Source organism: Rhyacophila brunnea, unplaced genomic scaffold (assembly GCF_057557595.1).
Source record: "Rhyacophila brunnea isolate RB1 unplaced genomic scaffold, BYU_Rbru_1.0 scaffold_23, whole genome shotgun sequence".
NCBI classification, from domain to species: Eukaryota; Metazoa; Arthropoda; class Insecta; order Trichoptera; family Rhyacophilidae; genus Rhyacophila; species Rhyacophila brunnea.
This window is the reverse complement of record NW_028232893.1, coordinates 7,779,124-7,804,690: the sequence shown is the minus strand read 5'-3', so window position 1 is coordinate 7,804,690 and position 25,567 is coordinate 7,779,124. Positions and strand designations below refer to the sequence as shown.

At 35.0% G+C, this 25,567-nt stretch overlaps 4 protein-coding genes across 4 annotated transcripts in view; 2 read left to right on the top strand and 2 right to left on the bottom strand.

Moving 5' to 3' along the window:
• Tbc1d22 (TBC1 domain family member 22) overlaps positions 1-25,567 on the top strand; it is a 443,277-nt gene that overhangs the window by 392,715 nt on the left and 24,995 nt on the right. The window lies entirely within an intron of this gene.
• Positions 44-4,464, bottom strand: CCT6 (chaperonin containing TCP1 subunit 6). Its single transcript, XM_085950658.1, has 5 exons — positions 4,238-4,464; positions 3,331-3,530; positions 2,749-3,036; positions 1,293-1,486; positions 44-1,139 (listed from the first exon to the last, which is right to left on the bottom strand). Exons 1-5 carry the CDS (start codon positions 4,372-4,374, stop codon positions 363-365), a joined length of 1,596 nt encoding a protein of 531 aa, XP_085806784.1. The 5' UTR covers positions 4,375-4,464; the 3' UTR covers positions 44-362.
• unc-45 (unc-45 myosin chaperone) lies at positions 7,466-11,518 on the bottom strand. Its single transcript, XM_085950189.1, has one exon. The coding sequence runs from the start codon at positions 11,247-11,249 to the stop codon at positions 8,418-8,420; it is 2,832 nt and encodes a 943-aa protein (XP_085806315.1). The 5' UTR covers positions 11,250-11,518; the 3' UTR covers positions 7,466-8,417.
• Positions 11,773-18,142, top strand: Hsc20 (iron-sulfur cluster co-chaperone protein HscB-like protein, mitochondrial). The gene is made up of 3 exons (XM_085950138.1): positions 11,773-12,281; positions 16,271-16,356; positions 17,261-18,142. Exons 1-3 carry the CDS (start codon positions 11,860-11,862, stop codon positions 17,560-17,562), a joined length of 810 nt encoding a protein of 269 aa, XP_085806264.1. The 5' UTR covers positions 11,773-11,859; the 3' UTR covers positions 17,563-18,142.

Sequence of the window (25,567 nt, the reverse complement as noted above, 5' to 3'; positions counted from 1 at the left end):
TGTACACAGGGAAGGAAATTCGAGGATAAGTATCAAAACACAGTTCTTTATTATTAATCAGTGTAGTTTATTAAATTAAAAGCATTGTTAAAATATACTTAATATAACATAAAGATGTGTTAATTACGAATACTTTATAAATCCAACAGGCATTGTGAATTTTAATTTCCAAATATCACTTCTAGCAGATTAATAATTTTGTAATCGGAGGCTTTGATCGTGTAGTGCATTCTTAATTATTAATTACGAAGGAGTAGGCATTGGGTGAACGGATAATAATCATTCATATTATCATATAAAAATACTTGTGGAGATATCATTAAAAAGCAAAATAAATGCAAATGGGACAAGAATAAATCCGATTATCCCTTCAAGCTACTCATTCCAGCTCTCATTACTTCATCGACTAGGAGTAGGTTACAGGCGATAACGGAGCAAGAATTAATAATCTGCTTCTTAACGATGTAGTTATCGTAAACGCCTGCGTCGGTCGGTTTCATCGGCTCGCCGGTGCCCAGATCTACTCCGACGGGATCGGGACTCAGCCGCGACTCTTCTTGTAGTTTCACAATAGTATCTTGAACGTCGTACCCTGAATTAACAGCCAGAGTCTTCGGAATTACCAGCAGAGCTTCGGCGTAAGCCTGCACGCCCAATTTGGCTTTGCCTTTCACGCTGTCTTTGTATTTTACTAATTCGTTATAAGCCTTGATTTCGAAAGCGCCCGCGCCTGCAATAATACACTTGTCTTCGATAGCATTGTTGATAGCTCTAAGTCCGTCCCTTACGGCGTCCTTAATTTGAGTGAGAGTATGTTTATTGGGTCCCTTAATCAGAATAGTAACGGAGAGTGGATTCTTGCAGTCTTCTACGAAAGTGAATTTGTCTTCTCCGAGGATGTGTTCGTACATGGATCCGGCGTAACCAAGGTGGCTCTCTTCGATCTCGTCGACCGAGTTAAGCGCGGTGCCTCCGCATGCTAATGTGAGTCTCTCCATGTTGCGTCGCTTGGCGCGTCTCAAACCGAGGATACCTTCTTTGGCGAGGGCATCCAGAGACATGGGATCGATGCCCTTCTGGTTGATGACTGCGAAAGTCTTGTCAGTGCCGTCGCATAGTTTCTTCTTCAGGGCAATGATCTGGAATGGGAAATTGAAAATATATTATTTAAATTGTTCCAACACAGTAAAACTCCCGTTAATTTCAGACTGAGTAAATTGGTTCTGTGCGATGATTCCGATTGCATGAAGAACACTAAAATTTTTAGTAATGTCAGATGTCTATATACACACCTTCTTTACTCTCTGATCGATGAAGTCTCTCTCGGCAGCAACGAGCTTCTCCCTGTCTTCAGCAGACTTGTAGAAGAAGCCAGAGTTGACTTCAGACTTCTCGTACTCGAGGGAGACATTGCAGGTGAGGATGTAAGCATTCTTCAGACTCTTTGGCATGTCAGGGTGGCGGGCTCCGTGGTCCATGACAATACCTGGACACAACATCAATTTAATTTTAATTCAAATGCATTTGATATTCAGCAAACCAGAAACACGTTGGCTGGTTGCTATCTGATGTTATGAGATGATCCATAATACAATTCGTTATTATGACTCAAATAATCATTTTTGGTACACATAATCAAATCAAAAAATCCTTTTGTTATTTGTTATTGTTATTTTCGAGTATCGATTGTAATGGTTTATTTTTCGAGAGCAGTTTAACCATTCAGTTTACGATATAACGAACAAAAAAAATTTTGCTTCTGTGATGCTGATTGAAAAATTCAGTGAATTGCATTGCAATTAATAATAATGTCTCAGCCATTTAAAAAAACACGATTACCATTTTTATTTCTTCAATATTTAGATGCAAACTTTTGATATTTCGTTTGACATGGCAGCTTTTAAAAATAAACCTCCAAATAACCATAACTAAAGGAAAATTCGAAAAAAAAGAAATATTCATGGAAATATATTATTATATAACATTTGAGAATGTAACATTATTTATTGAACATACACAACAATGTGCTCTACCAACCAAGTTATGTGCGTCCCATCTAATTGAGACAAAATTAACTAGTAGTTTTTTACATCTCTCTAAGGCGTTGACACAACACAAATTGTGTTAATTTTGGTAGTCGGGTTTTGTATTTTAAATCAAAGTATTATGTAATTACTTATAAACTGGTGTCATGATCTCTCCAAATTTTAGTTATAATGTACCTGCACTTACTAATAAACAATTATTTTATTCAACGAAATTCGAATCAAATTTGCATTTCAGAGCATACTTCAGTGAAATGGCAAATAATTTTTAACTAAAGGTGTGACGAAATTTCGGACTCGCTGGCAATTGGAGAGCGAAAGTGGAGCTGTGGACACGTCAATTTGTTTTGTGATGGCGACGGGGGAATTAATTCTTAAATCGTGTAAAGATGACTAAAAAACGTTACCCATTTACTTGAAAAAGAAAACATGTCAATGAATATAATATCATTATTACTAATAGAACAATAAACATAACATTAAATGGACGTATGTTGAATTTTTATGACAAATTATGTTTTGTTCTGCACGAGTCATTTGCACAATTTTCGTGTCGCATAGTCACGATTGTTTTAGACTGTGCCTGCTGTGAAGTATAGCCTTCACTGAAGTTTCCACTGAATATCAATTATGTCATATATAATTATGTAGTAGTTAGGATAAATTTCAAACAAATAATATGTCATTGAAAGTAAATACTGACCTCTGACAAGCTGTGTTTCAGTGGCAGTTTTATGCTGCATCTCCATCAGTTCGACCATGTGAAGATCGACAGGCTTGTCGTCGTGCCTGATTGCCAAAATGGCGTCCACGCAAGCCTCCGTCAGCACGTCAGCCAATTTATGGTGGACCTTGGTCTTTAGAGATGTCCGGGCGACATCCATGAGATTCTCTTTCTTGATTTCGATTGGGATCTTCATGGTTTCAAGGATCTCCAAGGTCTTCACGCGGGCCATGTCGTACCCTTCAGTCAGGATTCTTGGATGAAGACCTGGAAATTGCATTTGACACTAAGTTGTTGCAAATAGTATTTTGATTGATAAGACACGTCGTGTTGTAAACAATTTTGTCCGAACTCGGTATCATTTCATTAGAAAGATGCCATAGATCTACCTTATCTATTGCTAATGGTTATCAACTGTTCATATCACGGCACCACTGCTTGAAGAAAACTGAGAATCTATGTTGAATAAAGAATGCACGTTATTGTAAAAAATTTCACGTATCCCGTGTGATTGGGAAGGCGCACACGTTGAAAATTTCTGGTAAATGCAATAATCACTACCTTCAGAAATGAACAGATCAGCCTGCTTGAGAAGCTCTCCAATAAGCAAGACAGTGGAAGTAGTGCCGTCTCCGGTGGAGTCGTCCTGCGCAGTACTGGCTCGGGCGATGAGGGAGGAAGTGGGATGCTGGATTTGCATCTCGTGAAGCAGTACATTGCCGTCTTTTGTGATTTTGATGTCGCCAGCCCCGGATACCAACCTGACAAAACAAATTATGTTATTATAAGATTATGTCATTCGAGTGCATCGACTAATAAATTAAAATATAGGTACTTGAAAGTCTACCAACTAGCGAGCGACTCTTGTGATCTCATCGCATGCATTCGGACAAGTTTTTTGGAACATGTTTATTGGGCCACATGTACTGAGTGTGGGTAGTTTGCATCCGAGACTCGAGTACCTACACAACTGGTGACAGTATTTCCAACTCGTCTCTAATACCTACTCTTATTTGCTTGGTATAAAAACCAGAATACAATCAAAGAAACGGACGACGATGTAAAAATAAAGTGAAGAAATATAATAATATTGTTATCAGGGATTTTTACAAAAGACAATGCAGTGAACATGAAAACATGCCTTAAAAACGTTAAAAAAACTAATACACACGAAACCTTACACGAAAAGCAAAGTTTATCATATAAATTCTGCATTACAATGGGAATAATACTAACTTTGTGTTGAAATGTAGGCAAAAAGTAAAAAATCGGATCATAAGGTGTGACAAATCACTTTTGGTGTGGGTGTATGAGGTTAACTTCTTCTACGCCAGTCTTAGAAAATATAATGTTATTTACACGTATATCTTCATTTTAATATACTTAAATGTTCTACAATGGTTAACAACTGTTGTGTAGATTAATTAAAGTCAGATCTGGTGCAGAATAATAAAATAAAACATCATACATTTTCATGGTTCCTTTGGGTCCAAGATTAGTTTTCATGACATCCTGAATTCCCTTTGCGGCAGAGATATTGATGGCCAATGCCTGGGCGGCGCGAGCAACCTCGGCTTTAGGATTTAACAAACTTATAGCCGACATTTTCTTTGATAAAATGAAACAAATTCAATAACTTTAAAAAACTACGAGAAGGTTCCACTGACTCAAGCACGAGGTAAACGAAACGACGACAGGCCGGTTTTTTGTTGCCAATCTATAAAAATCAACAAAAAGCATACCAACTAAAAGGTTAAAAACCCCGAAAAAAAATATTTCAGTCAAAAGTTATTGTTGATACTTGGACTTGGCCGCATCTATTTTTCACTATTTTTATTTGAATTTTTTAAATCAATAATCTAAGAGATTCGTTTGTCAATAATAAACTAGCAATCATTCCGCACAATTTAAAATGTAATGCTCGAAAAACCCTCCTTTCTAATAATATTGACAGTTTCTTCTAAATCAGGGTTTCTAAAACCCTTTAGACGAGACCCTCGAGGCGTTTTCCCTATTCTATGTAATTCGAGATCATTTTGCGAAGACTAGTAATTCTCCACGATGGCCGAGTGGCTTAAATGCCGGCCTATAGAGTCGAGGGTCCCAGGTTCGAATCCTGGGTCTGGCTAGTACACATATTGTTTTTCAATTTGTGTACGAGTCAGAGTATGGACCTAATAGGTTGAGCAAGTGGCTGACATCCATTTCTCGTAAAAACAAAAATCTGTCAATACAAACCTCCACTCTGTGGAGGCCCATATGATCCTATTAGGATCGGACATGGTCGAAAGAAAAGAAAGAAAGTAATATAAAAAAATATTATTGTTATTACCCCGTTTATACATATATGGATTTTACTGCTGATAGTAAGTATTATCGCGGCTGCAACAAGAAAATGCAGGTGTAAACTCAGAGATTGGACAGTCTAATCTCTTTGTGTAAACAAGTATTATCGTGCAAGTTTGCATGCATGTATAGAAAAAGTTCAGAAGGTTCTGAATTTTTACACAATAAAATTGGTACTTGCATGGTGGTGCGTATGCACAGTAGAATGATTGTGACGAACCTGCCGGAAGAAATACAAGCTACACCGCAAAGAATATTTTTACCTTTACCGGTTATCTACAAACCTGTCAAATAGCACCATATAATGACAACATCGCGTCTCGCATATATCACCAGATTGGAGAGACAGTCAGCACTTTTATGTGGAAACAGTTATTATCGCGATAGTTTAAAATACACACTATTGGTGCAAGTAAATCCATGCATGTGTACAGGCGCTATTAAGTTAAAAACTAATGATTTACCATAATATGAAATAGGCATTTAGCTAAATGCACATAGATTTGATGTGTACATAAATTCCATCAGTTCAATATGCGATTGGAGCCATTCATCCGTCGGCTTAGTGGTATCAAATGATATGCAGCCAATGAGGTAGGTATCGACTGATTAGTATGGAGTGGTTATGAGCTAATGAGATTTTATATCGCGTTTGACCAAACTGAATGTAGTCAATGTGCGATTTTTATTTGTAAGAATGTCTCCGACAATTGAACTCGGGGCCTCCGTATGAAAGGCTACCGCATTACGCACTGGACTACGAGGGAAGTTAGTGGTTACGGATAACTGAAATTTAAATGAATAATCACAAAAAACGTGCATGTGAGTAAGTAAATAAAATGAAATATTGAAACAGACAATATCATTTTTCTGGTTTACAAAGAATGCTATCAAAAAAGAGAATAAAGCCTATTATAAACAATATGCTCGTTCCACCGGTAAAAAGTGTGTAATGTCATTTTACAAGGTATTTAAATCTATCTGAACTTACTCACGTACTGAAGTCATGTCATGCGGGTCACGCCATAGTGACAGCCTCATACACGGTAAAACATTTATTATTTTCTGGAAATTTACACATTTTCGACTTAAGTGATCTTTGTTTTTAGTGGTTGGAAGGGTGCTACGAATGACAGGTAATTATTGACAAAATGTTTTTGTGGGTTTTTAGTTTTTATTATTGAAATGGATGTTCACATGGTTCTAGCATGAGCTTACGTGACCTGCTTATTTATTCTATACACAAAGCAACTATCGAGGGTAGTTTATCATATTTATGTATTGAGATGTTAACAATTATTGTTACAATAAGTTAACCGTCTGAACTCTATGTTTTAACAGCACCTCTCTTGGCTGTGTCAACTTTTAGAGAGAGATAGACAGTTTTGATGGCTAACTTACTGTAACAATTATAATACTTCAATACATAAATATGATAAACTACCCTCGATAGCAGTCTTGTATAATATAGAATAGATGTGTTTCTGTCTTTATATTATTCTACACTTACCAATTGTTCTGGGGCCCCTATGTCATATGTAAAAAAAGTTCTATATCAGTGGGTCTATTCTATACTTATCGACCGCTAAAGTGATAAATAGTATGAAACTTAGGGTAGTATTGTAACAATTACAATAAGTTGGTTTTTATTGTAATTGTTACAATAAGTGCTAATATTTTGATAAAAACCTACCTTAAGTTTGATAATATTTATCACTTTAGCGGTCGATAAGTATAGAATTTAAAAAAAAAAAAAAAGTATAGAATAGCAATAGACCCACAGAAGGGCTCAAAATATTTGATTAACATAATTGACTCATAGTTCGAAATGTGTAATAAATAATAAAGATTGTGTATTCATTTATCCTGGAATTTTTTTGGATACCATATCGAGACTAAATCAAAACCAATATGTATTTTAATTAAACGAGGTAAATATGATATTACTTAAGGGCGGTCGTGCTCAGCGTGGGTCAAAATTGAGCTTTTTTTCTATTTTCAAAGCATGATCCTGGACATACCTTAAACGTTGTAGATAATCTATTTGTATAATTTTGAAGCCTTATTATCCTTTATATTTATTTTAAACATTTGATGACTGCATAAAGTATTTTTATTACATAAAATAGTATTCTTTTAAACCTCTCGCTCTAACGTTTTAGAATATAGTCATAATTCAGTACATAACTGTGCAGTGGTGTTAAGATTTTTTACATTTATTAATTTTTAAACGCATTTATAAAACCATTAATATAATTTATGACGAGATAATTTTACTAAAATATTTACGATAAAAAATTATATTGATAATCTGTGATCCCAAATTTGACAAGAATTAGGCATTTTATTATACTATATTGTAACGTTTAAAAAAAAAAGATTTTTTTTCGGTTAGGTACATCATCAAACAAGCGCGTTAACATGATTTTACTCCCTACTACAGTTTTAGTTTGTCAATTTATGGCTACGGCCGTATGTTGTAGCTTAACCACTGGGGAATATCAAAAGAAATGGCGTATTTCAAAAAAACACTACCTTATTCTTAAGTCAATAATTATTCGTAGGATGTTTATCACACTTGAATGGTCAAAGACATAGCTTATAATTAGTATCTAGAATTAATGTGTTAATTCTGCCTATTTTTTGAATAATAAAATGCCTAATTCTTGTCAAATTTGGGATCACAGAGATTATCAATATAATTTTTTATCGTAAATATTTCACTATAATAATGTCGACATAAATTATACTAATGGTTTTATAAATGCGTTTAAAAATTAATATATGTAAAAAATCTTAACACCACTGCAGATGCATGTACTGAAATATGAATATATTCTAAAACATTAGAGCGAGAGGTTTAAAAGAATACTATTTTATGTAATAAAAATACTTTATGCAGTCATCAAATGTTTAAAATAAATATAAAGGATAATAAGGCTTCAAAATTATATAAATAGATTATCAACAACATTTAAGGAATGTCCAGGATTATGCTTAGAAAAAACAATAAAAGCTCCATTTTGACCTACGCTGAGCATGTCCACCCTTAATTTTTTAACAGATTGTGTATAGGTATTATTTTGTTAAATCAATAATAATACAAGTCAAGGTAAAAACTTTATTAATTAAAACTACTAATATTCCATATGGATTAAACATCATATTTTTTGTCGACATATCATTGTTAAAATATCTTTTTATTACAAATAATATATTTGGTGTAAAATGCCAATATTTAACAATATAATATATATCCAATTAAGTACGAATCATACACAGTTCATTAAAAAAAAAAACTTCTATTCTATGTCATCCTCATCGTCTTCATTGATTTGGCTGGTGGATGGAACGGGCGGCGCGTCTTCAGGTTTCTGAATCAATTTAAGCTCCTCGGCAGTCTTCAGACATCTCTCGGCGTATTCCTTCACGACGTCCCTCGTCTTATCTTCAATTTTCGTCAACGCCATTAGCAATTCCATAATGTCAGTCGATATAATCTTTTCTGCGTTTTCTCTGCCGCTGTTTAAGACATTTGACAGGATGTAAAGGCCTCGGTGTTGAACCTGCACGCTCGGATTAGCAAGAAGGCAATGGAAGATTTCGAGCCACGTTTCATACTCGAGGATTTTTTTGCAGCATATTTGACTTTCGGATGTCAGCATCGCCAACGCTCCTGACGCAGCGATTGCTGTATCCTCATCTTCTTCCTGTGTTAAAATACAGAGGAATTTAACTTTGTCATTTTCTTGTTCGTGTATTTTAACAACGTCTTCTGACATAACCATATTTGTGATAACTTGCGTTGCAGCTCTTCGTAATAATGTGTGATCTTCTGATAAATGCGCTTCTACTCTAGCCAATCCACACTCTTTAAGTATTCTCTGTCTCGTAGTTTCGTTCAACGCTGCCAAATTGCACAGACACATTAACGCTTCGAAATTTTCTAACGCTGAAAGATCGGCGTGGAGCAATGCCGTAAGAGGCCTGACAACTTCTAGACTTCTCTGACCGGGGAACGCCACTTCAGGATTGATGGTTATGCCGATTCTCGCCAAAGCCTGCGCGGCTTGGTTTTTACCTTTTGCCGTACCCTCAATAGCCATCGGTAGCAAAACTTTAACGCCTCCCTGTTGCACAACGAGACCCCTCAACTCTTGCTGGCTACACATTGCGTTGAAAACTCTGGCGATTAACTCTTTAGAATTATGGCTTTCGGTTTTGGACAGAGCTACAAGAGCCGTTGTTGCGTTTTCTTTTGCTAGAATGCAGATACGTTTATTTACGAAATCTGGATCGTCCAATTCATGCTCTTCAGGTATGTGATGTTTAGCGAATTTCGCGAGTTCTATCATCTCCGGTACAAGTTCTTGTTTTTCATAAGCGTTACACAAGTTTACTAGAGTCGTGACTACGCCGTATATCGCTGATTGGTCCTCTGTCTTGGCCAATTCTACCAAAGCTTGTATAGCGGCTTTGTCTTCAACAAGTTTTTCTTTTACATCGGCATCGAGAGTTAAATAAGAAAGACCTTCTGCCGCCCAGCGTCTCATATCTCGATCTTTGGCTGGGTTAATCAAGAATCGTCTGCAGGCTTCGGCCAGTTTTGTTGTGGATCCGTCGGCAAACGGTCTGATGGAAGCGTCCGAACCTCCAGAGCTGCCCAATTTGCACAAACCGACGAGAGCTCGTACTCTAATACTGTCATCACTCGACTTGTAAAGCCTCTTCAAAATACCAACGCCTTGGTTAATAATCGCTTTCGCTTTATCTTTCTTGGATGCCGCAGCAATTAAACATTCACAGGCAACTTTTTGCTGAAGATAATCTTCCGAGCCCGCCATTACAAGGATCATCTCGACGATACCTTCTTTAGAAATGATTGCGTTACCGACATCCAATGGTCCAAGAAGGAGGGAGGTAATAGCTACAGTGACACGTACTTTTGATTCAATATCCGGTGTAAGCAGTTTTTCTTTGACGAAATCATCGACTTGCGTTGTGAACCTCTCCCTGGCTAAATCGTAGTACATGTTTTCGTAAATCTTTGAAAGACAGACGGCAGATATGGTTCTGGATGACGGAGATATCTTCATGGCCGATTCGTATTTATATTCTTCGAGTTCACTGCAGACATCCAAGAGGCGAATAAGTCCTCTAATTTCAACGAATCGTTCGGCCCAGCTGAGTGCGGTGTAGTGACAATTCTTCATGATCAGTTCAATGATCGCGTCTCGTGCGAGGCCGCTGATTGTTCGGTTAGTGATGGAATACGTCAAGCAAGTTAGCAGTGTATCGATTTCGCTTTTGTGTTCATCGCAAAGTTTCTGATCCGGCTTACTATCCGGTTTATTATCCATTCCTGAGAACGTGTTGAGGATGGACTGCATGCAGTATTGCGCCGCGTTGACTCTGTCAGACTTTTCAGAGTCAATTATCTCCAAGAACCAGGGAATACCGCAGAGTTTTAAGACTCCTTGCGCTCGTTCTTCATTCTTCTTGCAAAGCTGTCCGATAATTCTCACGGCATTTAAATAAATCTGATCGTTCTTTTCGACTTTTAAAAGCTTAAATACCTTTTCTGCGATCCCCGTCTTAAACATAACATCAGCACCTGCTTTTTCTTTTGATAATACCAAGAGATTATTCATTGCCATTTCTCGTTTCTCTGTATCGGCTTCGAGATCAAAAGCTAGTTTGAACATTTGATCAACCTTGTTGACAGTTTGCGAATTTTGTCTTGACCGTTCTTGCACAATATTGAACAGTCTTACCAGCACGGGTTGTATAGCTTTGTTAGTCGGTTCAGCATTTAATACACCTCTAGCGTCCCTGTAAGCTTCTTCGAATCTCTCCAGACTCTCCAGGGCTTGGGATCTCCTGAAAAGTGCCTTGGGATCCTCTGGCACAATCTTCAAAGCGATGTCGCAATCTTTGATGGCTTTATCGTACTCCTTCATCTTGAGATAGGCGGCTGCTCTGTTTTTCAGGTAAACGCACAAATCCCTGCTGTCTTTCTCGGCAATTTTGATAGCCTTCGAATAGAGGCTGACGGCGTCGTCGTAGTTTTCCGACTTAAAGGCGTCATTGCCTTTAGTCTTGTAGTCTTCGGCTTCGATATTCATGACAACCATCGGACCGCGGCGAAGCCTAGCAAGTTCAAAAAACTGGGTCGACTTGTTAACTTTGAAATTGATACTCGTATCACTTAGAGCGCGCGAGCTGGCGGCGTTCGGGTTATATACTATCCCACATGCTTCAGGAAGCTTCTAGACAGGTCGAAAGCATGGAGATTAAAAATAAACTCGGTATTTATATCACAGTCAACACAGACGGCATACATACAAAAGTAGATCTTCGATTTCGAGGTGTGCTGCTAGAAATTCATACAAAATAATCCTCATACCAATCTGTCAAATAATGTTGACAAAAATAGTTTCCCATTTTGACCTACTTTGAGTTAAAAAAAATTATAATGCAAGGCTTTTATTCCTTGATAAAAAAAGGTAAATTAAAAAAAAATGTATTTAAATTTAATCGGTAATTTTATAATCATTATAATAAATTATTTCAAATTATTGTTTCTAAACAATTCTAAAAGTATGATTATTAGTGTTTACGAATCTAGCAATACTAGAAGAAATACGCTAAACAACTGTCAGTGTCACGGGTCAAAACATTACGTTTTATCAAGGAAAATTCTATATCTTATTTTGGGAATATATAATTTAACAATCCATTATAATGCTTGCCAGCTCATGCAGAAACGTATTTCGTAATGCTCTTAACCAAAACAAATGCCAGAGAATGTTGGCGTATACAACAAATCCTTCAAAATGTAAATATTTAGATTTGGAAAATGCTGGTGGAAATATTATTAATTTAAAATACAAACCATATCACAATATAAAATGTCCCAAAGAATCAAACTATACAAAACGATTCATGAGTTCGTCCGGCAGCGTAAAATGTTGGGATTGTGGTAAATCAAATGATATTGCGGCGATGTTTTGTGCAAATTGCAATGCTTTACAGAAACCGAATTCGAAATTAAATTATTTCGAACTCATTGGAATAGCAAAGAGTTTCGACGTAGATGAAATCGAAGTCGCAAAGAAATATAAAAACCTTCAAAAGTTACTGCATCCAGATAAATTTAGCAGCAAGTAAGTATTTGTAATCGATAATATAAATTCTCTATGCATTACTGCTTACTTATAGAAATATCTATAAGATTGTCATGCTAAATTACGACTTAATTCGCCATGGTAATAAACATAATTGCAACATAAGCTATGTCTTCATTTTCGGTAAATATGCCGCAGATGCCCGCATGAGATTTTATAACTTTCTTTTTAGACCAAACCTAACCTTAGTTTGTGATAATGATGCATCAAAATGTATGAAAATTTCAAATTCTAAATTATTGGATCGAAAAGCTTCTGCGCTGACAGAAAAAGGTATTTAATATAATTATCTACATACAATAAACTGTATATGTTAAAAAAAAATTATAAAAGCTCATGCGTGCATCTGCGGCACAATTACCCCATTTTCTTCCTCTATTTCAACTTTTTAATTCTGCTGTTTATAAGTGCCTGTACACATGTACGGATTTACTGCCACCAATAGTGTGTAAATTAAACTATTGCGACAATTACGTAATAGTGCTGACTGTCTCGCCAATTTCATTCTTCAAGTGTAAGCGAGACGCATTGTTGTTATTGTATGATGCTATTTGACAGGTTGTGAAAATTGATAAATATCAAAAATGCTCTGCACAGTGTATCTCGTATATTTTCCGGCAGGTTCGCCATTATCATTCTACTGCGCATACGTCATATATAAGTTCCAACTAGCATGTGAAAATTAAGAAATTTCGGAACTTGCACGATTTCACGTGCATTTTCTTTTATGGCCGCGATAATACGTACTGTCAGCAGTAAATCCATACACGTGTAAACAGGGTACCTAAAAACAATAATATTTTTGTAAGTGTATTTGTGTAAGTAATAGGCTGGATTTAATGCCAGATGTAAAGTTTTCTCTTCTGACTTTAAACTTTTCTGGCATAGAAAAGGTTAAGGCTATGGTTCAATTGAGGCATGGTCTAAAAAGATCGTGGCTAGGCGATGCGCGCATTGTGCAAATGACGTGTGCCGAACGAAATATAATTTGTCATATAAATCCAACATGCGTACATTTAATGTTCTGTTTATTGTTCTATTAGTAACAATAAGTACCGTCTTAAGTGTTTTGCATTGTTTTCTCTCACAAAAACTATGTCACATTTTCTGTCAAAACGATCGAACATCGCGCTAATGTGGTTTGTTTTTAGTTGGCAACACTGTCCGAAAACATGTCCAAGCCTCTGTAAGATGTTTTAATCTCTCATGATAAATACTACAATAAAATTGTTAAGATGATACATCAGTGAAACGGCAAATAATTTTGAACTTTAGGCGCGACAAAATTTTGGACTCGCTGGCATTCGGAGAGAGAATGTCGAGCTGGTAACACGTCAATTTGTTTCGTGATGGCGACGGGGGTATTAATTCTTAAATCGTGTAAAGATTACTAAAAACGTTACCCATTTACTTGAAAAAGAAAACATTTCAATGAATATATTATTATTGTTACTAATAGAACAATAAACAAAACATTAACCTTTTCCACTCGAAATTTTTTTTATAGGTACATACCACCCACTCGAGACTTTTTTCCGTAAAAAGCATAATTTCAATATAAAACATTTAATTGGTGAAAAAAATGTAAAATTTTTTTTTTTTTATTATTTCTGTAAAATAGATTTATAATGAATATACTGTACTTATTTTTAGTTTGTTTATAATTCTTCATTGTTTGGTATTTCACAAAGCAATCTCCAATATGTAATCCTGGCTTATCACAGAATCGTAATGAAATAGCGGTATGTAGAGAAGTGGCTATAAAGTGTAAATCGTCCATACATATTATAGTTACGACTGTAAATATGATCCAAATGATTTGCCTTCAAATACACTTGTAATATAAGCGGCCGTCTCGTAAATTTCCTAAACTAGTTTCGGGCTCATAACAACTCATTCCCAGTGCGGTACCTACACATTACGAGGGTGGGTCAATAATTCCTTAGAAAAAAGCATTAAAACAGTTTTTATTTTTGTATTTTTTTTTTATTTCTCAACATAATCTCCTTGGAGCTCAATACATTTGGTTAGACGTTTCTCAATTTTTTTTAAACCGTCAGAAAAATAAGTTTTCGGAAGGTCCTCAAAATAAGCATTTGTCCGATCGATGACTTCTTCATTTGAAAAAAAACGTTGTCCACTTAGCCATTTTTTTAAGTTTGGGAAAAGGAAAAAGTCAATCTGGCGAATACGGTGGGTGGTCGACAAATTCGAACTTCAATTCTTCAATTTTAGCCATTGATCGTAAACATGTGTGAACACGGGCATTGTCCTGATGAAAGAGGATTTTTTTCCTGTTTAAATGAGGCCGTTTTTCTTCAATTTCGTTTTTTAGCTGGTCCAATAAAAATGCATAATAATCCCCTGTTATTGTTTTTCCTTTTTCCAAATAGTCAACGAAAATAATTCCACGTGCATCCCAAAATACAGTAGCCATAACCTTACCAGCTGATTTTACGGTTTTCGCCTTCTTTGGACATGGTTCGCCTTTCGCAATCCACTGCTTTGACTGTTCTTTCGTCTCGGGAGTATAGTGGTGTATCCATGTTTCATCTACAGTCACAAAGCGACGAAAAAATTCATCCGGATTGCGTTGCATGAGCGACAACAGGGCTTTAGAGGCCACCACCCTATTGCGTTTATTGTCGACTGTGAGCAAACGCGGCACCCATCTTGCAGAAACTTTTTTCATGCCCAATTTGTCATGTAAAATAGAAATGACGCTACCTTTTGAGATCCCTGTAACCTCAATTATCTCACTCAACTTTAATCTTCGGTCACTTAACACCATATCGTGGATTTTATTGATCATTTCTGGTGTAGTCACCTCTACAGGACGTCCTGAGCGTGGTTCATCCTTTGTTGATGTACGACCACGTTTAAATTCATTTAACCAGTTATAAATAGTTGCAAGTGAAGGAGCAGATATGCCGTGAACTTAATCCAACTCATTTTTTATTTCCTTTGCTGTTAACCCTTTTATATTAAAATGTTTAATAACAGCTCTAAACTCAATTTTCTCCATTTTTGTAAACAAGCAAATTTTTTTTTTAAATGTACGAAAATAAAAAACAACAACCCGACCAATCTGATTGAAACTTCGCAGCATACTGAATCGGTAGTGCCGCTGCATGAAAACAAACCGCTTACAGTACTAGTCGCGCCACCAGTCGGCTTTTCTAAGGACTTATTGACCCACCCTCGTATCAAAAGATTTCTCAAAAAATAATAAATCGATACGTAATAATTTTCATTTGACTCATTAGAGTATTTCACATTATATTTGTAAGGTTCCGAATCGGCATAATATACTAGTAAGTATTGTCATCAAAAACAGTCTATTCAAATATAAAACTGTAAACTATACGAGACGCCCCTGAGCAAGCGAGAACCAATAAAAAATATAAACACACTTCAAAATCATGCGTGACAAACACTTCAGTTCACGGAACATTCAATAAATAAAATTTATGTGACAAAAAAACATTGCTTGCAAGCGTCGACCTACGAATAAAAAAAGAGAAGATTCCGATAAAAATACTATATTGAAATTACGCACGCAGTATTCTTTTGCCGACTTCTTTCTCAGATAAATGTAATAACCTATTATTATTCATTCTAACTTGATTGAAATCGCATTATAAAAATTTCTGAAAATATTACAAAAAATGACTTTATAGGCGTGCCGCCGCTACGGCGGCACTCGAGTAATACGGGAAACTTCTAATGCCGCCGATATGGCGGCACTCGAGTGTTAAGGGTTAAATGTACGCATGTTGGATTTATATGACAAATTATATTTCGTTCGGCATGGGTCATTTGCACCCGCGACCCACAATCCACGCATCGCCTAGCCACGATCTTTTTAGACCGGGCCTCAACTGTGGTATAGCCTTAACATCTAAACTAATCTGAGTGACACCTGACACATTTTATAAAGTTTATCTTTGCTTTCTTCAATATTACAGGAAGTCATCGGAGCAGGAAATATCTGAAGAATACTCATCCCTGGTTAACAAAGCTTATACAACGTTACTGAATCCACTTTCGAGAGGTAAAAAAATACACTTAAGTCTGTGAATCTTCCGTGTCCTTTGTGTATTTTTGGCGTCTTTGAATATTGTTAAAACACGACAGGAAAAGTGACAAATAGTCGATACTTAGACGTTATTATTTAATGTTCATCTTGACTTGTAAAACTAATTTAGATAGAATTTTCTAGACTCATTACCTACAAAGCATTTGTGAAGAGATAGAGGTCGTGATCGAGAAAAGCTGATTCTTATTTCTAAAAATGATTTAATATTTGTTTGGACAATGGGTATTTTAAAAATGGCATCAGTCTTGATTAAGGAATGCGACATTGCTTTGATAATTAAGTTTTTTGGATTTGTCACTCTAGTTTATATATGTGTGGGGTCGACAACCCTAGGCCATGTCAGCAAAATAAATGCTCCGTGGTTACAATGCGAATTGCCCAATTATCGCATGACTTCATCTACGGCCATCACATTCTGCAAGTGTGACGTATGTTGGTGAGGGTTGACGACTCCAAGTCTTGTCAGTGAAACGTTGTGAGTTAGCAGCCGGCATATTACCCAATTACGACCGACATCAATAATAGCTTATTGAATATTCATTTCAATAAATAGCGGGTCACAATTGATGGGACATGGCACTCTACCAACACGTCTCGGACTGAGCCATCTTGTCTTAATGGTCTTACAAATATTTTGCTTTCTGTGTAGGTATATTATACATTTAAATTTAAAGCATAGCTTTAAAATATATGTATGGTGTTTGCCACCCCACATTGAGCGAATGGTTAACAACCGATCATCGCAATATCACTGCTATAATATTCCAGCCGTGAATTGATATGTAGAAATAAAGCTGAATTATATCCTTATATATTTGGTTTTTTGTTCATAGATTTATAATATATCATTTTTCACCAGGTACTTACATGCTGAGCTTTCATGGTTTGGAGCTGCCAGAAAAGACAGAGCTGGAGAATAAGTTCCTGCACGAGATCATGGAGAGGAATGAAGAAGTGGAAGAAGCCGACACTCCGGACGCCATCCTCAAAATTAGCAAAGAAAACAAGGAGTTGATTGCTATGACGGTGGAGCAGCTGTCGAAAGCGTTCAAAGCCGATGATATGGACGGAGTTGTTAAGATATTGATCAGGATTAAGTATTACGTCAGTATTGAAGCCCAAATTAAAGGGATTATTAGGAAAATGGGTATAGTTGAATGATGTAATTAAATAAATAGGACTATAAGAAATCAACATGTACTGTACAGGCTTATATACATATACATAACTTACCTGAAATTCTTCATTTTTGACCTTTATACGGAACTCTGACTTTTAAACAGTAATATTGATTAACTAGGAAAAAAAATTATTTAAGAATAATAGCCCGTTTACACGAGTATGGATTTACTGCTGGCAGTACGTCTTTTTGCGACCTTAACAATATGATGCATGTGTAAACAAGTTGCAAAGCTCTATACATGGTTTAAAAAAATTTTGTGGCTTCTGAATTTTCACGTGATATCTGTGTATGCATAGCAGAACGATAGTGGCGAACCTGCTGGAAAAAATATGAACTACACCGCACATTACAGAAAACACACCCGCAACAATAACCAATGCGTTTCGCTTGAAAAATGAGATGTGCGCAACAATTAACATTTTTGTGTGTACACAATTATCGCGGTAGTTTAATTTAGTCTATTGCTGGCAGTAAATCCATGCACGTGTACAGGCGCTATGAATTCAAGTGTGTATATTTTGTGATACAAGAATATAATATATTAAACTAGGTATTTTAAAAATAACTATGAGTGTTATTATTATTTTTATAATATCCTGTCCACGCAGCCACATTAGCTGATATCGTAGAGCAGTTGTCTATTGAAGCCAGTGGCGAAGGGTGGAGGTAGGCTGTTAAGATCCAACATAAATAGTGCACATTAAACTATGTCAGTCATTCGTATTCGTTTTTCTCTTATTCTTGCCCACTGATTGAAGCCATCGGTTAGGTGGAAATATTGCACGAGTAAAAGTTGGGATTGTATAGAAAGGGCACAAACCAAAACAAACAATATTGACTAAGTAAAAGTAAGAGAAGCTAAAAAAGGGGAATTTAAAATAGGGAAATGCAAAAAAGGGTAACTTAAAAGGGGGGTAATTTAAAAAAAAGGGTAAATAAAATAAAATAATCATGTTATCAACAATATATAACAACTCAGACTGAGTATGTGCAGTATTTTTTTATTTACATAAAATTCACATTGCAAAACATATTTCCAACACAATGTACAATATACAATAATAATATAAGTCAACAAGATGGATTTGCATTTTAAATATTGCACCATTAATTAAAACAAGAAAGGAAAAAGAAAAAAAATGCTACAAAGGCCGACTTATTTTACAATACTCAAATGTATTAAAAGATAAATTATAATAATAAAAATTAATAAACAATATATTACAGTAACGTAAAAATAATGGTTATTGACAGTTGTTATTAATAATAATATTTTATAGTTAAAAATTATATTATATTTCGTAATGTTGAGAATCTTTCGACTCTTGATAGAACATAGTAAAGCGGTTACAGTATTCAGAGGCACCGGACGATGACAGAAATTAAATTCAAAATGGCGTGTTAACCTAACAGCAGATAATATTATATAAAGATAAAAATCGACATTGCAGTTTTTATCAGTATTTTAAAGGTTACATCCAATAATTTTTAACGGCACTCGACCCTCGAGTTATGCTGTAAAATAAAGATGCCATTTCGGATTGCATTGTCGATATCGCCGCGGTGTATTTAAAAAATATTAAACTATAAAGCTACATAATAAACAATAATAGCTTTTAATAATTAAAAAATAACATGATTAAAACCGGTAATTCAATCGACCGATATGATTATTTATTTACGGTACAGCTAAACTTACCGATAATTGAAAAATGAAATAAAAGGTAAATTACGATTTCAGCTCATAGACAGAGACAATTATTGGACTTAGAGTGGAAGTAAGTATTGACCCTTTTTTATGAAGAACGTGTCTATGTCCTGGATCTAAGGTCGTAGATAATATAGAAAAACATGTGGATTTGACACAGCAGTAGCAGGATTTGAAGCCGCAAATCATTGATCAAAAAGTGAATATCTAACACACTAAAAACTATTTCAATTAAGATTTTTGAAATTATTTGGACATTATCATGGGTGCAAGAAACTTATGACAGAGGTAAATAGTTGATAATATTTTATTCAATAAAAATCTATTTGTTTGACCAAAATGGGATTTATGAGTTTAGCGCATATGTTTTTGTTAATGTTCAAACCTGTCTATAGTCAGGCCGCGGCACTACATTACGAGTTCCAATGGTAGTGCTAGTTATTGCTTAACTTTGTTCGCAATAAATGAAGATTTTCGATTGCATTTTTCATTCAATATATTATCATTTATTTAAATATGTAACGATCATCATTATTTATACAAACAGTTTGCCGTATTGCGTAATATGACGTATGCGTAATAACTAGCATTACCATTGAAGTTCACAGTTTCGTGTCACGGCCTGACTGTAATAGGCCAGCCACTGTTTGGCTTCTATATATTGACATCTACGTCATGGCACTGTTTGCGATTTAAGTATTACGCCACGCACTTTTTGCATGCTGGCGGTATTGCAACGGTTTTAGCTCCAGAAACGGCCAATGCACGTCTCGATATAGAAGTCGAAGTCTACCAAACATTACATTTTATTGTTACAATTTTCATACAAATACCATATCCGCCGATCAAAAAAAAAAACCTCCAACGTAACATAGATTATATTAATCAAACAGTTTAAACCTATCTATAAATTAAACAATATGATATGGCCAAAAAATAATAAAGACATTTCTTAATAATAAAATATTAACAATGGTAATTTATTTAAAAAATAATTAATTTTTAATACAGCTAGTTGATTATTACAACAGTTTTGCAACCAAAAGTAGAAAACCGACTCGCCAATCCGCACCTCTATTCAGATCAGTCTTTAAAACTAATTTATAACATAGCACCTCAAACTGTTAACGCTCATACACAATACATTGTTAATAATACAAATTTTTAATATTTAATGATTACTATCGCGGCCTGTTCGCACATCTCAGTTCTAGCGTGGCACATTTCGACACCCCAGTAGTGAATTGATCTATTTGCTGTATGCAAAATTTGGAGACACGTGGCGTTTCACAATAGGCGCACAAAAATGTTGTTTACCACTAACATTGAATTGGGGTCGTATCAATTTTTGTACTTTGATGCCTCATTCGTGGGGTTGCTGCCAAAAGTTGGTAAGTCAATAATTTAGGTACTTATATGTGTCTATATATAAATATGTATGATAGAAAAAAAAATACGAGGTGATCCGATATATTATTCAACATGCACACAAAGCCTGATTTTAGAGGGCATGTCAAACTTCGAATTGTAATTACTCCATAACATGATTTAGAGACTTTTTGACTACTTTTGGCAGTAACAGCACGATATGGGCATTTGTATATTTTAAATCCTACTTAACACGAGCGGCGAAGAGTAGAGGTAGGCTGTTAAGATTCAACATAAATAATGCACACTAAAATTTATCAGTCATACTTGTATATCGTCACTGTTCTGGCAGAAGACACTAATTCGAAAAAATGACATATTGAGTTAGTTATACCAAAATGTTCCTTATTTCTAACTTTACCGTCTGGAAACCTTCTTAATAAATAAACAGTCTTTATTTTAAAGTCATCCTTTTTACGATTACTTAATAAACTCAGGAAATAAAAACTAGAATTGAGATCGCAAGGAGCGCCTTTCTCAAAATGAGACGCCTCTTTAGCAATCAAGATCTTAACATAGGTCTGAGACTGCGTATGGTACGTTGTTATGTGCTCTCAATTCTTTTCTATGGTATGGAAGTATGGACGCTAAAGAGATGTCACGGAGACTTGAAGCTTTCGAGATGTGGCTGCATAGACGCATCCTTAAAATTCCTTGGACTGACCGGGTGACAAATGTTGAAGTTCTCAATCGAATGGGGAAGGACCGAGAAGTTCTACGTAGTATCAAAACCAGGAAACTACAAAACCTCGGCCACATTATGAGAGGACAAAAATATAGCATTCCCCAAATTGTCATTCAAGGAAAGATCAATGGGAAGCGTAGCAGAGGACGGCGCCGCATTTCGTGGCTTAAGAACCTTCGTGATTGGTACGAGTGCAGCTCCACCGAACTGTTCCGGGTAGCAGACGACAAAGATAAGATCGCCTTGATGGTGGCCGACCTCCGCTAGCGGATGGCACAATAAGAAGAAGAATAAACTCACATCATAGACCACCATTTCAAACATTGTAACAACTTCAAAGTCAAATTACTCAAAACTAGTATTCTCCAGTTAGTCTGTTCTGCCAGAACAGACGATATTTTCACTGAACTTATAAAACTAATAACTGCAGATGGTGTAGTTTTTAAAATTCAATTAAACCCTTAATTGGTAAGGCATCCAGAGGATGTGGGTTCGAGTTACACTGGGCGTTCTAGTATCTGCATATTAAGTGTTTTCAAATTATGTATAATAAGATTTAATTTAGGCAGGGTGTTATTAATTTTTAAAAACTAACCAACATCATCTGCAATTTGTATTTTAAGTTCAATGAAAACAAAATGTAGGTATCACTAACAAAGTGTGCACTATTTATATAGGATTCCCAGTCTATCCTGGAAGACGTTCACCTCGCCACTTCACCTACTTACGATGAATTGTTGCTAGTGAGTTATTTTCAAGAAGTCTTTTTTATCTTGTAACTTCGGAACTTTTTGAGATATCGAGATGATAGCTTTTACTAAATTAGTACCAGCAATATAGTCTATAGACTGTGCAAATTTCATCAATATTGGTCTGGTAGTTTTTGAGTTACAACGGAACAGACACAAATAAAAAGAAGTTTTGTCCTTAGGTATCATGGAATATTGATCAAAGGGCAAACATTTCAAAACGACAGACAGATATGTCATTTTATAATTAGTATAGATTGAACGTAAAATATGCAACAACATGACAATAGTGATTTTAAGCTAGCACTGAGATGTGTAAATAGACCATTGTTAAGTTGATAACTGATTAGCTTATAATCGAAACGGTTATTCAAAAACCACAGACAAAACCGGTGCTATTTTTATGGTCATCACCAAAGCCGACATTTGAAGAGCATAGCCTAAAACAGTATCAACCTTCAAATACTTAGTTTCACGAAAAAATTGAATTCATTTTACGCTCACGAGGCGTACAAATTTATTTACTCAATTTGAAGTTTTTTATAATAAAAATATGTCTAAAATGATCAGGAATGATGTTAGAATTATTATTAGTAAACTTTTGGTTTATTGCGAAGAAGAAAAGGAGTCACATCTAAAAAGAGAGCTGGTAACATTATTTAAATACGCTTCTAGCACACGTTGCCGCCATGACAGGTACGTCACTGAGAAGTCTTCTATATGCGACTACAGTAACTTCCTATTATCGCCGATTTCTTGTTGTCCATCTAGAAAATTTTGTCAGGCAGTGTTAACGAAAATGGGGGTTGATACTATTATAGGCCAGGCAATTCGTTGAACATCAGCAAATTATCCAATAATGTAATTAGTTCTTTTTACGTGTTGCCGCTTCAAAATTAAAATATGGATAACAAATATTTTAATACGTTAATATAGTACAAATTAATTATGTTAACTTTTTATAAACAAAGCATGATTATATAGTCATCAAATGTTATAAGTTTATCATTATGGTATCCAAAAAAAAATAATTTTCACTTGAACAATTACTGATACGCCATTCTACACGAGCAGGTAAAAAGCGGCTACTGATTATCCTTTAATTTTACATACGACACGTGACTGTCAAAAAGCTGCAGTGTTACGCTAGTATTTTCGTCGAGTGGCAAGTAATTTAGTAACTAAACGTGAATGAACAGATAAATTTTGTTGAGTAATTTATTAAAATCAATCCATTTTGTTTTAATTTTTCGGTCGAGTAGTGATCCTCACCACACCTCACTAAATACCAAATAAATCTGAACACGTTATCTTTAGTCAAGTTTGCAATTAGTGAGTGTCAGTCGAGTAAAATAATAGCATTCAACAAGACTTACGAGTGCCAAAATTAACACAGTAAATTAAACAAAAACGATTGTTTAAGCAAAACAACCGCGAAAATCTCTATCTCATGTAGTTAAGTTCACTGTTTTCCAGCCAGTAGGAATAGTGCCTATCAAGGCATCTCATCCGCCGACCACTTCTCTTTGAGATTGATAAAATACTCAACTAGACAAGCCGATTCTATACAATTGGTTCTGTCTGATGACACGGTCGATGCCGGCTAATTTGCTGATTTCTACCTGCTCATGCAGAATGGCCGTAGATAAAACATTTTTCACTTGTACCTGTACCTCACTATACAGTTTTTAGCAATAATGCCCATTTTAAATCACAGCGCAAACATTGAATAAAGAAAATACTGCATATAAAAAATTATGAAATTGTGACACATGACGAAGACGACAGTTGAACTTTGAAGGATTTGTAAAAAGCGCTTTCTTATTTCGAACACAAAGAATGAACATCCCTACGAAGACTGCATTTAGTATTGCATTGGAAATGTGATTTTGAAACAAATAAAATGCGATTTCAACTGAAAAATATGAGATTTGGCAATAATTGTTTTCTAAAATTTGAAACCGATCCTATTAAAATTGTGTGAAAATATATCGTCGGTGTTTTGTAAAAAAGGGGAATCAACCATTTTAGCAAAATCGAGATTTTAATGAAAATACAATATGTACCCCACTAACTTTGTTGTAATACTTACATACACTAATTTGTATTTCCTTAGGAAAGTATTTAAAAACGATAATCGACTAAAATTAAATTAATTAAAATTACGAATAAAAAGCGAATGTGACCTTCTAGGCCTTTTAAAATATTATATAATGATACCTATTATAATGACAGTATTCTTTCTAAGCTTTATTATAAACTTGTTAGATATTTATAATCATCCACAGGTCAATAGTTAAAAATCTTCCTCCTATAAAATAGCATTTTGGTTAATTCACCCTTTTTACAAAACACCGACGATATGTAAACTGGTTATATGCCTTCAACGAGTAATCTCGCTCTATGAGGCCGTAATCTACATGCGGCACATACAAATTACGTGAGTTATCTCGTCTGACTTTAAACTCAAATTACTAGCCACTGTCGATTGATTTGCATAATCAAAAAAATGAAATACACAGTGACATCTGTTTGAATAGTTATGAAATACTAAGCAACAGATTGAACAAATATGGTTATAGCATTTTGAATTACAGCAATTTTCCAGGAAAGTATCTCGGCTGTAAAGTGAGGTACATAATAATATTTATTAATTAAGAAAATATTTGATGGATTTGTTGTATATAACAACACCTTATATACAACTCTTGAGTAATTTGAATTGTTTCTATTGCACTATGACTCACATGGTTTTTGATAATATTTACGTACATATATATATATATATAAATAATATATGAAGTATGTTATATTATCATATTAATACAGACACATAAGAAATTCATTATCGTTAAATAGTTGAAAAAGAATGTACATAATACAGGTATCAACAGTTGTTTTATCGCCATGGTCTTTCATAAGGAATGTATAAATAATAAGCTAAGTGCCTGATGTATAGAACATCAGTGTTATGTAAATCTAATTAATTAAGATCCTTATGCATGGGTAATAAACAGTTTATTTAGTTACTGAATAATTAATTAAAAAATTATAATAATTTAATGGTTACTTTATCAGTGTTTTAATTATAAATGCATGCCTTGCGGATTAAGTATTCCCAGTGCGGTTTTTATTTATTATTGAAATGGCAACACGCAATCGATTAAATGCTTGCAAATTATTCATTCTTTTCTAGTTGGTAGATAGTCGGTATTCAATACAATCATGATTTGTCCGGAAGCTGTCAATATTGTTTTAATATTTTGCCGCCACTTAAGCTGACTTAGTTATATATTTGCTACTATGCATAGGACTCGTATTATTTTTGCAATTGATGGCATGACTCTAATAATAAAAAAAATACACAAACACGGTGATTTTGTTCCGGGTGAGTTACTTTTTCTCGGGAACGC

Excerpts from the sequence above, each read along its gene's own strand:
- CCT6 (XM_085950658.1), bottom strand. The coding sequence starts at position 4,374 with ATGTCGGCTATAAGTTTGTTAAATCCTAAAGCCGAGGTTGCTCGCGCC. Across the intron at positions 3,531-4,237 it reads CCCAAAGGAACCATGAAAAT|GTTGGTATCCGGGGCTGGCG; the intron begins GTATGATGTTTT and ends TTGTTTTGTCAG. Across the intron at positions 3,037-3,330 it reads TGATCTGTTCATTTCTGAAG|GTCTTCATCCAAGAATCCTG; the intron begins GTAGTGATTATT and ends TGCAATTTCCAG.
- unc-45 (XM_085950189.1), bottom strand. The coding sequence starts at position 11,249 with ATGGTTGTCATGAATATCGAAGCCGAAGACTACAAGACTAAAGGCAAT.
- Hsc20 (XM_085950138.1), top strand. The coding sequence starts at position 11,860 with ATGCTTGCCAGCTCATGCAGAAACGTATTTCGTAATGCTCTTAACCAA. Across the intron at positions 12,282-16,270 it reads CCAGATAAATTTAGCAGCAA|GAAGTCATCGGAGCAGGAAA; the intron begins GTAAGTATTTGT and ends TCAATATTACAG. Across the intron at positions 16,357-17,260 it reads ACTGAATCCACTTTCGAGAG|GTACTTACATGCTGAGCTTT; the intron begins GTAAAAAAATAC and ends ATTTTTCACCAG.